Source organism: Diabrotica undecimpunctata, chromosome 8 (genome assembly GCF_040954645.1).
Source record: "Diabrotica undecimpunctata isolate CICGRU chromosome 8, icDiaUnde3, whole genome shotgun sequence".
NCBI classification, from domain to species: Eukaryota; Metazoa; Arthropoda; class Insecta; order Coleoptera; family Chrysomelidae; genus Diabrotica; species Diabrotica undecimpunctata.
The window spans coordinates 65,699,897-65,714,770 of NC_092810.1; the positions used below are offsets into that span (position 1 = coordinate 65,699,897).

A 14,874-nucleotide genomic window follows, 5' to 3' on the forward strand; every position below is an offset into this window, starting at 1 on the left:
ACCAAACGGCACAAAAATTTTTCTTTTATAGATGAATGTCGTCCTAAAGACGCGGTTTTGGCTCAACTTTCAAGTGGTACTCCATTTGACTTTTATTCCGCTTGTGTGGATAATAACATATTTGAGCATATTGTCCAGAAAACAAATTTATATGCTACACAATTCCTAACAACAGCAAATGATATTCCAGGATCCTTGAGACTACATAAATGTATTCATTTACAAGTACAAAAAAAACCCACAAGTATGAGATACATTTTTTAACTATGCTGTATTTCTGGTTATACTTGGAACTTGGAAGTATATGGTGGTAAAACTAATAACAATAGAACTACGGCTTTGCCTACATATGTTGTTCTAAGATTGTCTGAGAAGCTCTTGGGTAAAGGTAGAACTATTGTCACAGACAATTTTTACACAAGTCTTGAACTCGCAAATAATCTGCATCAAATGAGTCAAAATACTCATTTGATCGGAATACTTCGTAAAAATAGACGTGGAAATCCCAAGGGCTGTCATAAAAAAAAGTTGAAACCAGGTGAAATAATTTCGAGGGAAAACGATGATGGTATCACAATTACTAAATGGAAAGATAAGAGAGATGTGCTCTTTCTCTCGAAGAGACTCGCAAATGAGACAGAAGAAATAGTCAGGAGAACTGAAACTGTGATAAAACCTAAGTCAATTACAGATTACAATACTGGAAAATCTTCCATAGATTTATTTGATCAATTGGTTAGTTATGGTTCGGCATTACAACGCAGCCTGAAGTGGTATAGAAAAGTAGTCATAGAGTTGTTGTTAGGTACATGTATTGTCAATGCTCGCTTTTTGTACAAAGAAATTACAATGAAAAATATAACTGTTCATAAATTCAGAGAACATATTGTAACAGAACTCTAGAACATTGCTGATGAGACTTTACCACCAAATATGCCTCAAAATCCTGAACTACCAAAACAAAAGTCGATATCCAATCATAAATTTGTGAAAAAAGAAGGGAGTTCAAGAGTGGGCCGTAAATATCGAGGTTGCTACAAAAAAAAAGAAATTGGGTGAGATTCCACGAAGTAAAATATCAAAAGTTACTACATTTTGTAATGATTGTATTAGAAAACCTCCAATGTGTCCTTCTTGTTTTAATAAAACACATTATAATAAATTGTTATGTATACTATTTTTTATGAAAGTAAATATTTGACTTCAAAACTAGTATTTTTGTAACCTTCAAAAAAAGCAGTCCCGTAAGAAAATTGAAAGAGTTTATAGTTGTCGCATATAAACCATTACCTTAGCAGACACCGTTGTATGTTAAATACACAGGATTTGCAGACACTGTGAAAGTATAGTCAAAAATATGTATGAAGTCATAGCAGACCCAGGTGTCTGCTCTGGCAATACTAGGCAGATACATCTGAGCAGACACCCGTGTCTGCCGTGGCACTCAACCTGTTAAGATCTATATAGCTAGATAGTTCGACTCATCTTCGAATCTCGAGACTTGTTATATTATTTCGTTAATTACTATTTTGCATCTTCTGCATTCCCTTGCCACTACCAGGGATTTGGTCTTAGCTGTTGATGTCTTCATGTCGTAGTTCTTCGTCACTGTGTTGAATGTCTGTGCCATGCGCTCTGTTTTCATTATCGTACCTTAAAATTGCATCGTCTGCATAGCAGAGGATTTTTATTTGTTTTTCTCTCATCTTGTATCCTTGTTATGTACTTTTAATCTCTTCTATGATTTTGTCCACTACTAAATTAAAAAGTAATGGACTAAAATTATCACCCTGATGGATTCCCGAGTTGATTTCTACTTCCAATGTTGGTTTATTTAGGTTTTGCTATTTGTATTATAAAGTCTATTTGTTTGCAACTGGCAGCTCATTACAAATATAAATCTTCAAACAGAGGTTAAGAGTTTTCTGGCAAAACTAGCAGTCTAGAATCCGGAAGCTGTAGAATTAAAAAGCATTCCACATCTACATATAAAATTTAAAATCAAGAACTTAATACTCAACGCTTGCCAGATTAAGTGGAATCAGTCAACATCCAAACAACGACAAGCGAAACAGTCGATACTACCTTGGAAATCAATCCAAAAGAAGCTATTACATCAAACCATTTTATCTCGTCTGAGAATAGGCCACACTGCCATCATCCATAAACATTTTCGTCTAGTAACTCGGGCGGAAAATAGGAAATTACATCCCAATTCTTTCGGACTGCATGAATTTAGCTGAAATTTTGGATTTAAGCTTCTCTTACTCTCCTTTGCAAAACTAATATATGGGGAAAGTGTGATTTTTGTTTTTAAGGAATTAGAACTGCCTCTAAGTGGAAAAAATAGGAAAACACGTATTTAAACGTTTTATGCATTAAAATCTGATTGGTTTAAATAAAATAAACATATTGAATGATAATTTGTACTTTAGTATAAATTTTCAACCCTTAGGAACCACCGCTAATGACGTAAATAACGTTAAAAAATAGTTTTTTTGTAAAATGCTTATGAATTACTTATGAATTAAAATGAATAACAATTCATTCATCGTTTGTGAAATGATGCGTCATCAAGTTTTTAACCCCTGGAAAGCATCCCTTTATGCAAAAAAATACTTAAAAAGCCTATTTATAGTTTAAAATCTGCTAGTTTTCAATTTAGATAGCTAAAACCCATTCATCGCTTATGAAACGATATTTCTTTAGTTTAAATTCTTCAACCCCTCAAAATCACCCCTAAAGACGACTATAACGTTAAAATAGTAAATTACTTTATGAGGCGGAGAAGCATGACTTTTCTTGACGCGCCCGATATTACGCGCCGAACGAAGTGAGGCGCGTAATAGAGGGCAAGTCAAGAAAAGTCGCTTCTTTGCCGAATAAAGTATACTATTTTTTCTTCAAACGTAGCAATTTTCAACCATAAATAGTACAATTCATACGCTATTTTTACTCGAAATTAACTGTGACAACCATCAAAGTCGTCTAGATGTTAGAAATTAAAATAATTAAGTTGTCGGTGGGATTTGCGTTTCCCTGGTTACAGTTGTTTGACAGTTGTTTGCAATTATTAAAGACAGCTTATTGTTGGTGCAACCGCAAGCGCAAATTTAGTGTGAAAATGGAAAACCTAAACGAAATTGAGTCCGTGGCTAATGATGCAGTAGCACGTTTGGGGCCCTCCAAGTCCGGAATAAAGTATCGGTTAGTGTACAAGCACTTCCAAGAGTGGTGCGATACAAGAGGAGTACAAGAAGACGTTTTACTGGCATATTTTAATATAATGGAAAATGAAAATAAATGGAAATCTTCTACAATGTGGTCACGATACTCTATGATAAAATCCGAGTTAGTTATTAGAAAAAAATGTGGATATAAGCAAATTTTTAAAGTTACGTGCCTTTCTGAAAAAAACAAGCGAAGGATATACTGCAAAGAAGTCTAAAGTTTTCACTAAAGACGAGTTTGATAAATTTTTGTTTGAAGCGCCAGATAAGTTGTATTTAGGATTAAAGGTAAAAAAAATTATATTGCAAAGTATGTAGTATACTCTACTAAATTATAAAAATATTTCAGATTGTTTTGTTAATTGGGGTTACTGGCGCCTGTCGATGCGACGAAATGGTAAAAATGAAGACTGTGGACATTGAGGATAAAGAAAATGTAATAATTATCAAAATCCCAAACAGTAAAACACGACAAATTAGATCTTTTACGATAATTGGTCAAAACTACATTAAACTGTATAAAAAGTATGCATCACTGCGGCCTGAAAATTTCACAGAAAATCGATTTTTTATCAAGTACCAAAATGGAAAGTGTTACCGAAGCGTCATGGGAATACAGCGCAGTAGCCCAAAAAGTAGCTAGTTATTTAAATTTAAACGATGCAAGCGCATACATGGGTCACTCTTTACGACGAACTTCAGCAACACTTTTAATTGATGGAGGCGGAAATCTAGAATGCCTCAAACGACATGGGGGCTGGAAATCAAGCACGGTTGCCGAAGGATATATAGAGGATTCAATAAGAAATAAGAACGATAATTCTCAAAAAATTTTAAACCCTCATGATTCGCCAACATCGGGAATGATTGCTGAAAGTTGTTCTCGACCATCAGTATCATCAACAATTACCAATGCGTATCAAGAGTCGGGAACATTTTTGCACGGTTTCAATTTTGAAAATGCCTCATTAACTAATTGTACTTTTAATATTACTATAAATAAAAATGATGTTTAATTGTTGTTAATGCCACTTGTATTGTTGCTTTGTGACATGTTTCATATTGTTGCCATGACAACATTTTTCCCTCCGCAGTAAAGAAATGGAAAAAAAAACTGCTGCCGGCGGAGATATCAAACTTTGACAGGATCAAGTTAGATAAGTAATGTCATCATTATTTGACGTTTGAAGAAAAATAGTTTTGTACACAATAAAATTCTAAACTTATTTATTTAAATCAATAAAAATGTTTTCTTGCTTATGAAACATTGTCTTTGTTTGCAACTTTTTTAACCCTTACAAATTATCCCCTACGCTAATAACAGTACAAAGCACTCAATATTATTTAAATGTTTTTATTAATTATAAGATATAAAAAATACGTAAGAATGATGGTAAATTAACTAAAAAATAATATTACAAAAAATCAGGACCATCACAATCACTCGATACAATCTTCATCGACTTCATCTTATTCTTGGAGGGCAGTTTTGACAATTATCTCCCAAGCAGGTCGCAAACGTGACATTACAAAATAAATCTAGCCTCCTACAACCACATGAAGATCCGCAACCTTTTGTGCAATTACAAAAAATCATCTTCAACAGCTCCTCTGGTGAAAGCACATTTTGCATTCTTATTGGTTGTAGAGATTCTGCATCTTTGAACCATCCCCAATCAATTATATTTATATTCTTATTTCCCAGCGTTAACTGGGTTTGTAATTATACTTTTTAATGTGTTCATTGAGAGCACAAACTGTTGGCACAAGCGAAGATAATTTAATAGCAGTATCGTTTGTAGTTCATTTTATAAATGACTCGTACCTCATTTGCTGTAGAATCGATTAATAATCTTAAATTTTATTCAATTTATTCACGTAAATATCCTTAGCAAGTCCATATAATAAAATTGTGCAGTACCTGCCAGCTTCCAAAATGTCGTCGATCTTGGAAGTGCTATCATAAAGCACTAAAACCTCTTCTCGTAAGTTTTTCTAAAAGATCGACGATTTTTTACCCTTTGTTAAAAAAATGCCATATAATATCGTATAGCATTTTGCCGGGGTAATCCTTTCGGATAGGTTCCGGCGCCAATTGCATATTTAACCCTGTTTCAAGTAGCTAGTGTCGATGTACAGGGGGACCGACGGCTTAACGTGCCCTCCGAAGTACGGTGAATGGCTCGTATGTCATTGTTGGTACCATTGAAATAGTGCATTTGATGATTATCTCATCTACAAAACTATTATGCATACTTTAGACATGTGAGAGCTCCAAAATACGTATATTTTTCACGCTCCAAAATTATCTCCTAAAAATATCGTTGGTTTTTTCTTAAAAAAATCAGTTAATTTTTAGGCTTTGATATACATGTATACATAGCCATTTGAAATGTATTTTCAATGGCTACAAGGCTAGATCCATTAGAAAGCCAAACTACCCTTCAATTTTGAAAAATTAAGGTTTGAAGAACTCGAAACAGGGAGTGTTCATACCAAGACATAAATTTTATTCGGTGATATCTCCATTGTTTTTTACGGTACAGAAGATTATAAAAAACGAATTATCATTTTTACGTATACATTATAGTTTTTAAGTTTTGAAAAAAAAAAAGAGCAATTTGTTTAGAAATTTTTTCAAATTTATGCATTTTCAACAGGTCAAACTCCGGTATCTAATGAACACTAAAGTAAAATGTAATTTAGAACTCATCTTTTATGAGCTGTTACTTATTCAGTTTACATGCAAATGACTACTGGCTATAAATAGCTCAAATAGTATTGACTTTCTGAAAAGAACTATAAAGAACAAAAGTTGCTTAGAATTTAATCCTCTATCGATTCCCGTCATTATTTTGAGCAAAAGAATTTTCACTCCCGAGAAAGGGAGGTATCCACCCTTGGGGTAGAAGCACACATCGGCGTTATATAACTTTTGTTATTGAGCACTTTCCCATCAACTGACCAAATTTCAATTGAATGGGTTCAGTCCGACAACACTGGAAGGTGAATAGCCCGAGTGACTGGAGTCACTTTGTTGATACCATTGAAATAGTGCATTTGATGATTATCTCATCTACAAAACTATTATGCATACTTTAGACATGTGAGAGCTCCAAAATACGTATATTTTTCACGCTCCAAAATTATCTCCCAAAAATATCGTTGGTTTTTCTTCAAAAAATCAGTTAATTTTTAGGCTTTGATATATATATATATATATATATATATATATATATATATATATATATATATATATATGTATACATAGCCATTTGAAATGTATTTTCAATGGCTACAAGGCTAGATCCATTAGAAAGCCAAACTACCCTTCAATTTTGAAAAATTAAGGTTTGAAGAACTCTTGTTCATACCAAGACATAAATTTTATTCGGTGATATCTCCATTGTTTTTTACGGTACAGAAGATTATAAAAAACGAATTATGATTTTTACGTATACATTATAGATTTAAGTTTTGAAAAAAAAAGAGCAATTTGTTTAGAAATTTTGTTAAGCAATTTGTTTAGAATTGTTTCTGGAGGGTGGAACGAAAATTTACTGGAATGATCGGATCCCCTCTATAGACCGTCGGATTTCAATAAGAAGTTCAACGATGTTTTTATCCCTTATGCCTTTTTGTTTACTGAAAATGTCATATGCGATAAGCAAAAAGAAAAAGAAATTTAGAGTTAAACCGAGTTTGTTTTTGTAAAAATCGAATTTTCCTTAGTTTCCGTAACTTTGCAAGTAAAATTATTCGTTTTTACGACCTGAAACTAACTAACTACCTAAAAATTTCAAGTTATGTAGGAGAAAATCACGGACATAGACCTATTAATATTAAATATTTAGATAATTAACACCCTTAAGGCACCAGTAGCTCTTATGCCAAAAATTTTAACAATAGAGTCAATACTCCTCTATCGATTCGTAAAATGGCATTAGGGAGAAAATCGACTCAACACATGCGATTTTCTGTACAAAATAAAATTCAATGCTTACGCAGATTTCCCTAGGAATCCCCATAGTTTTCACATATTTCACTCCTTGATTTCATCATTTAGTACTCTCAAAGGCATAAGGGATAGAATCGTGTCTGAACTTCTATTGAAAACTGACGGGTCTACTGTAACGTAGAAAGATTTAAATATAAATAATAAATAAATTACGAAATGACTTAAATATTAAATGAAGAAACTGATATAAAATTTGTCATCACAGCTGGTAATAAAAAACTCAAATACCTATGACAAACTTTGAATTGTTGTTGACAACGCTTTGGAAAAAATATTACACAGATTTCATATCTTTAATTGGAAATTTTATTTTTAAGTTAAAATGTATTTACAAACAACTTTTATCCAAACTATTTTTGATTTATTAATCATTAATACAACCATAAAAATATAATTAGCTTGAAATGAATCTTGAAGTAATTTTAAATAAATTTAAAGGTTACAAGAATATGTTTTGGACAGTGAAATATCAATTGTTTAAAATTTAGCAATAGCAATAAAAAAATAATTAACATATATAATAATAAACTATGATATTTCAAAAGACTATTGCCAAAATGATTCCACTCATTAAAATAAATAATGAACCTACTTTAGTAGATATAAAAAAAACAGAAATCTGACAGGTATAATAAAACAGGCATTTAGAAAATTTAATTTAAATATTAAACTAAATATATATATATATATATATATATATATATATATATATATATATATATATATATATATATATATATATATATATTTAAGTGCCTTGTCTGGTCTCCGGGATGTTGGCAATTACTATTACAAGACTTATTTTATTGTGTGCCATATGGAAAAGCTGTAGTAGGTGGTATTTTTCTCCTCTCAGTATGTGACACAGTCAATAATTTTCTATAGTATTAGCCCTTTGTAGAACATATGTGTTAAATACACGTTCTACATTAAATGCAAAGCATTCTTCTGTGTAACCAGAATATTTTGCTCTTAGTCTCAATGCTTCAAAACCATATAATAACACTAACCATATATAACCATTACTGGGGTATCACCCGGTGTTCCCCCAGGGAAAATCATAAAAACCAAATTGATTTTATCAACATAAACAAAAGGTTTAGACATTCTATCACCTCACCAAAAACATATCCAGGCGCAGATCTCTTCTCAGATCATAGTCTATTGGTTGCAAATATAAACATACGACTCAAAATAATTCATAAGAAAATGAGGCCCAAGATAGATATAAGACTACTAAAAAAATGACACCCAGAAAAAAGTAAAAACAGAAATTAATAAGAATTTTGCGAAAATATTTGAAGACACTACTGGCATAGAAGAACAGTGGAACGAAATGAAGACATCTATTACCACAATAATTTCGCATGAATATCTAAAATCAAAAAGAGAAAAGAAGCAAGAATGGATGACAGATAAAATATTGCAGATGATAAAAGAGCGAAGAAAATTAAAAGGTAGAAATGAAAACGAATACAAAAAGTTGCATAAGACTATACTAAAGGAGATAAAAGGAGCAAAAAAAGCATGGCTGACGGATGTACGGAAGTTAAAACACTACAACGCAAACATGACGATTTCCATATGCACAAAAAAATTAAAGAGGTACAGAATACCAGAAAACAACGCAATACAGGCATAGTTGTAGACATTGAAGGCCAAATTTTGACTACCATTGAAGATAAATTACGAAGATGTAAATAATATATTATGCAAGAATTATTCGAATATGCAGCACGAAGTCCGACTGAAATAAACAATCCCTACGGCCCAGAAATAACAAACGAAGAAGTAGCTATGACCATTAAGCGGATTAAAGATGGGAAATCACCAGGACCTGATGAGGTTCATGGTGAAATTTTAAAGCTATTAGAGGCTCACCAAATCACAGCTCTTACGAAGCTATTCAACAACATCTACGAGACTGGTTACTTACCAAAAAACTGGCTACTATCAATATTCATTCCACTTCCTAAAAAAGCCAACGCTAGAAAATGCGAAGAACATAAATTAATTAGTTTGATGAGCCATGTATTTAAAGTACTCCTTACTATCATTCACTCGCGTATATACACCAAATTAGAAGAACACCTGAGTGAAGTTCAATTTGGATTCAGAGCAGAACTCGGAACGAGGGAAGCACTTTTTAGTTTGCAAGTTCTAATTCAGAGAGCCAGGGATGTCAACTGCGATGTGTATGCATGTTTCATTGATTTCGAGAAGGCATTTGATAAAGTCCCACATGGGAAACTAATTGATAACCTAAAATTATCAGGACTCGATGGTAAGCATATAAGACTGATCTCAAACTTACATCTCAAACAAAAAGCAACAGTACGATTAGAAAATGAACTGTCCGAGATCTTCACAGTCAAAAAACGAGTTAGACAGGGTTGCATATTGTCACCGGCATTATTTAACATATACTCTGAAAACATCTTTAGAGAGGCCTTGGACGAATCAGAAGATGGGATTGCTGTAAATGGCCAACTTATAAACAGCATTAGATACGCAGATGATACAGTGTTGCTGGCAGATAGTAAGGAGGGGCTTTAAAGGATGATGGATAACGTTGTAGAAGCATGTAACAAATACGGCCTAAAACTAAATTGCAAGAAGACAAAAATAATGATCATTAGTAAGAACAGCGGCATAAACGCCCAAATTACAATTAACGATACACCGTTATAAAGAGTGGAAAAAATGTGCTATTTGGGCTGCAATATTAATTTACTTGGGATCACAGCTACGAAATAAAAACTTGTATTGAAAAAGCCAAAAGCTCTTAACAGCCTTAGGAAGATTCTCTGCAACTTATCTTTAAGTATCAATATACGCATAAGAATTCTTAGATGTTACGTCTTTAGTGTCCTCCTCTATGGAGTAGAAAGCTGCATTTGAAATGTGGTGCTACCGACGTATGTTGAGGGTCTCATATATACACCACACAAGTAACAACTATTCTCCAGAGGCTAAGAAAAGACAAAGAAATTATTAACACCATAAAAAACAGAAAATTGGCTTACTTCAGCCACATCATGTGTAATGATAAATAACGACTTCTACAGGGCAAGATTGAGGGTAAGAGAGGCCCTAGACGTAGATGTATATCTTGGCTGACCAATCTTAGGAAATGGACTGGTCTAACATCAACTGACCTATTTCAAACTGCTGTGAATAGAATAAGATGGGTCAATGAGGTCGCCAACATCTCTAGAAGATAGGCACATTTAGAAGAAGATCATTTTGTTGAATGTTGCTCTCACCATTTCAATTCTACTCTTAATCTCAAAGTCTGGGTCTCGATGTTGCGTAATAATGCTTCCCAGGTAGTTAAATCTTTTTTTTTTTTTTAACGTTTTCTATTTGTGCTCTATTGACTTGTAAAGTGATGTTGTTACATCGTATTCAACTAAATGTCATGAAGTTAGTATTAGCTACGTTTATGTTCAGCCCATATCTGTCTGCTTTTGTATTAATACTGTTTAAAAGCTTTTGGAAGCCCTTCTATAGGTAGAATCAAAAAATGACTGTATCATCAGCATGATGTAATTCTAGTTAATGGCACTCTATTTATCATAATGCCGAAATCTGCTAGATCTTCTACTGCATTTTAAATATGTGATCAAAATAGAGGATAAATAGCAGACGTGACAATACACAACCCTGTCGAACTTCTCACTGTATATCAATATTGTCTGTTGTTGTAGAGTAGCCTACATGTATCAGTGCCTTTTGCCTACACAAAGCACTTGTTACAGACAATGGTCCAAATGTACTTCTAGCGTTTCAGCCTTACATGACTAATGGTGAACACCATTCACACTAATGGTCAGCCAATAAAATTTAAAAATACATGTTTCAATAAATATACACAGTGATGATTTATCATTTTGGTATATGTAACTATAAAAAAGGAATTAAATAAATGACAATTATTGCAGAAAATATGTTTTATCCTAGTTAAATGTTTTGTGTAAGTATTGAAGAATTGTATTTTCCAGATAAGTTAAATATTTAACTTAATAGCAGTCATAATATTTGATTAAGGAGTAGTTTGTTTATAATAATGATAAAAACTGTTTACTCTAGATTTTCAAACTGGTTCTCTATGTTATGCAAATACCTTTGAAAAAATTCAATTAATGAAAAGATCAAATAGGATTCCTTTAGAAACTGCCTATATTTTAACAATTGTAGAAATAATGTGGATATCCTAGGTATTCTTTGTCCTTAAATACCATCTCTAATGGAGATTGGGGATGACTTCTGCAAATTCATCTCTATTTTGGGCTTTTCTTATTAAAGTTGATGCTTTTTTCATGAAAGCTGTCTATTGTAAACCAGTCATACTGCAGCCATTAGGGTTATTGCACACATTTTGATTCCATTTTTAGTTGCCAGACATTAAAAGTATAAATAGCCTGACAACTATTTGTAATATTTACAAATTATTTAATGTCTAAAACCGTTCCTTAAAAAATTATTAGCGCTTCTTAATCAGAGGAAATGCTTTTAGAGCTTGATAGAAAACTGGCTCGTACAAATTTCCTGTGTTAAGAAAAAACAAGATTAATTGATCAATGAATTTTCATTAAACAATGCGTGAGTAAAATTATTCTATAAATTAAGAAATTTCAAGATCAATTGTTTCAAAAAGACATTCATTTTGAAATTTAAGTAAGATATTATTTTTGTGTTGTTTTTTTATAAACAAAAATTGGACATAAGCACTAACAAAATTGAAGAGTGAGTCAAAATTAAAATAGATCTTGGTCTAAAGAGGATAGCAACAAAAAAACAAGTTTAAAAGAAATATTTTATTTTTAAAATGAAAATTGAATAGGTACTAAGTAGTGGCTTTTCCGAAGTAAAAATAATCAGTGAACAGGTTTTTTGATGTCAGATATGTCTTCATCACCATGGTCTGTATGTAAATCTTTTAAAATTTTCAAAGAAAGAATTGTTATATTCGCCAATACAAAGATGTAACTCTTGTAAAATACTAACATGCAGATCTTCTTGGAAAACTTTAATCTTTTAATACACATGGACTGTGATTTCTTCACGATGGACTGTTTTAGTAGTAATTAGTGAAAATTAGTTAGTCAAATCATACAGAACTTAAGTATGATCAGTGATATATTTTAACTGTCAAGCATTTTTTGAAAACTAAAGCAGTATTAGCATTCTTAACCACATTGAAGTATCTTTTTTATGTATTAATTTTGATTTTTTATTTCTGTTCAATAGCCATTTGTTAATGTTTAAGGGCCTGTAGGTATGCTTAACTTCGACCAATCACACTAAGCACAAGTATGACTGGAATGTGAAATGACAAGATAAAGTATTCATTAAAATTTTTTCTGTCTGAAATTCCATCTTATCTTATCTCTCCCTCCCTCCCTCTCTCTCACTCTGATGCCATCACTATCCTGATGAAGGATAGGACTCAGTTCTTTATTTCTTAGCCAATAACTAAAGGTTGATGATTGGCTAGATCAGCATGATTCCATCTCATATCTTGTGACTTTCAATCAAAGTCAAAATGTAATGTACAAATGTATATATGTAGTCATTAATTTTCATTTAAAACTGTCTGCAAATACTACTCAATAAACGAGGATAAAATTTCAAAAATAAACATTTAAACTTTTGTTTTAATTTATGCAGTTTTATTTTGTTAATATGCTATGAGCACATGTGTTTCCTTGTATAGTAATTTCCAGCCACTTCCAATCAGTCAAAATTTAACTAATGTAGCAAGAAAATTATTGAATTTACTAGAGAGTTTGGACTGAGATCAGTGAAGTGATCCTAATTAATAATATAATTCTTAAGAATAGGCAGAGAATAGGAATATATAAAAGAAAATTGAATTATTGGTTAAATACAAAAAAAGGATGACTTAAGAGGGATAAAGATAATTCTCATACAACATAAGCACTTTTTTTTCAATAGTCTAAGAGGTATCTAGCCTCCTTGATAAAGGCTTGTTTCTCAAACTAGATACTGTCTATCCAATACAATCATTGGTTAATAAGATTTTCACATGATTCATGATGTGGACTGAAGGGAAGAACAACATATTCCATTTAAGTTTATTTTTCCTCTAAGTAATGATTATATTTCAACTTCCGTAGAAAATGTTTTTTAGATATTGAACTAAAATGTTTATGGCAAATTTGGGAAAGGATTCATTGGTATAAGATTTTGTCAATGAGGAATATGAGACATTTTGAGGAAAGTCAACAATTAGAAAATTGAATATAGTTGTGTCAGACGGGATATAAAGGAATACAGAGTATCTATCTATATTCCTTGGTACTAGTTTATCATACAAAGAGGACGGGATATCAAGGAATACAGAGCATCTACCTATATTCCTTGGTACTAGTTTAGCGTACAAAGAGGATTATCCTAGCCACTGAAAATTTATCATCATACCATATTCACAGTGTCAGAATTGAATACTCAGTGAAATATTCTTAATGCAATCATGTTTACACTTTTTACAACTTTCAGATCTATTACCACTATTACATTAGAAACTTCATTCAATTAAAATTCCCATAATCAAGATTCCTTACTTTTGTTGCTCATTTATGTAGGTAATAAAAATATTAGGTATACAAAACAGCATTAAGTAAGTAATATTATTTTTATATACCTACTTATATTTAACCAAAAGTTAATTCTGAAAACCTTGTTTAATTATAATAAAATGGAAAATATAAATAGGAATATGATAGTGATATTCTTCAAAACACTAAACCTAATACTCATTAAAAAAACCATAAATTTACATCAATAAAATTGACTTTTGGGCTACCGCCTTTGCTATATTCAAAATTAGTTTCTGTGGGTTGTAACTTGACAGTAGGAGACCATGAGACCCTTGATGTATTAATTAACATTTACATAAATTATCTACCCAATATTTACTCTAATTTTTTAAGTAAGGTGGATGTTCAAGGTAATTAACTTACATAGGAATAATAACTATTGCCAATAGTGTAATGTTTTGTAATAAATAATCAAAAAACATCTAAGTAATATTATTATATTCTTACCAAAAGTCAATTCCGAGTAGGTTAGATAGTAACAGAGATTCTAATTATTAAGCATAATTAGTTTTTACTGCATACACATTATATTAGCGTTGAAAATTCTAAACTTAACACACGCGCACCCACACCTCAACCAGTTAAACGGGAACTAACAAACTAAATGTAAACAGAAAAATTAAAACAACACAACACCAAACTTTTTAAAATAACTCTGACACGCGTTTTATTTGTGTTTATTTCATACATATTTCTATAGTTATCTTTCTTGTAGAGTCCATTATGTCCGAAAGATGGCGGTAGAGACTTGATTCTGAATTTTAGAACAACTTAGCGGTGTTGCCGTTCTTAAAAAATAGTAATAAAAGTGGATTTTTATTTATGATTTATTAACTTGTTCGATTAAAGCTCATTAAAATAGAATTTGCAATTTAAATAATCTATTGAAAACATATTTTCTAATAAAGAAAAACATACAGTTAAAGAAAAATCTGAAATCTTTCACACGAATCGGAACACGGAAAAAAAAAGAGGTCTTTCACACAATTTTTATGACGCC

At 31.7% G+C, this 14,874-nt stretch overlaps 2 protein-coding genes across 2 annotated transcripts in view; one reads left to right on the forward strand and one right to left on the reverse strand.

Annotated features, from left to right (window-relative positions):
• The window catches only part of LOC140447648 (uncharacterized), a 221,085-nt gene extending 206,575 nt beyond the window's left edge, over positions 1 to 14,510 (reverse strand). Inside the window, 1 exon segment of the mRNA XM_072540422.1 lies at positions 14,322 to 14,510. The gene's annotated coding sequence lies outside the window, so the exon portion shown is untranslated.
• Positions 451 to 903, forward strand: LOC140448865 (uncharacterized). Its single transcript, XM_072541989.1, has one exon. It carries the CDS (start codon positions 451 to 453, stop codon positions 901 to 903), a length of 453 nt encoding a protein of 150 aa, XP_072398090.1.
• Positions 14,511 to 14,874: the final 364 nt, after the last annotated feature.

Coding starts and splice junctions, on each gene's coding strand:
- LOC140448865 (XM_072541989.1), top strand. CDS start 451: ATGAGTCAAAATACTCATTTGATCGGAATACTTCGTAAAAATAGACGT.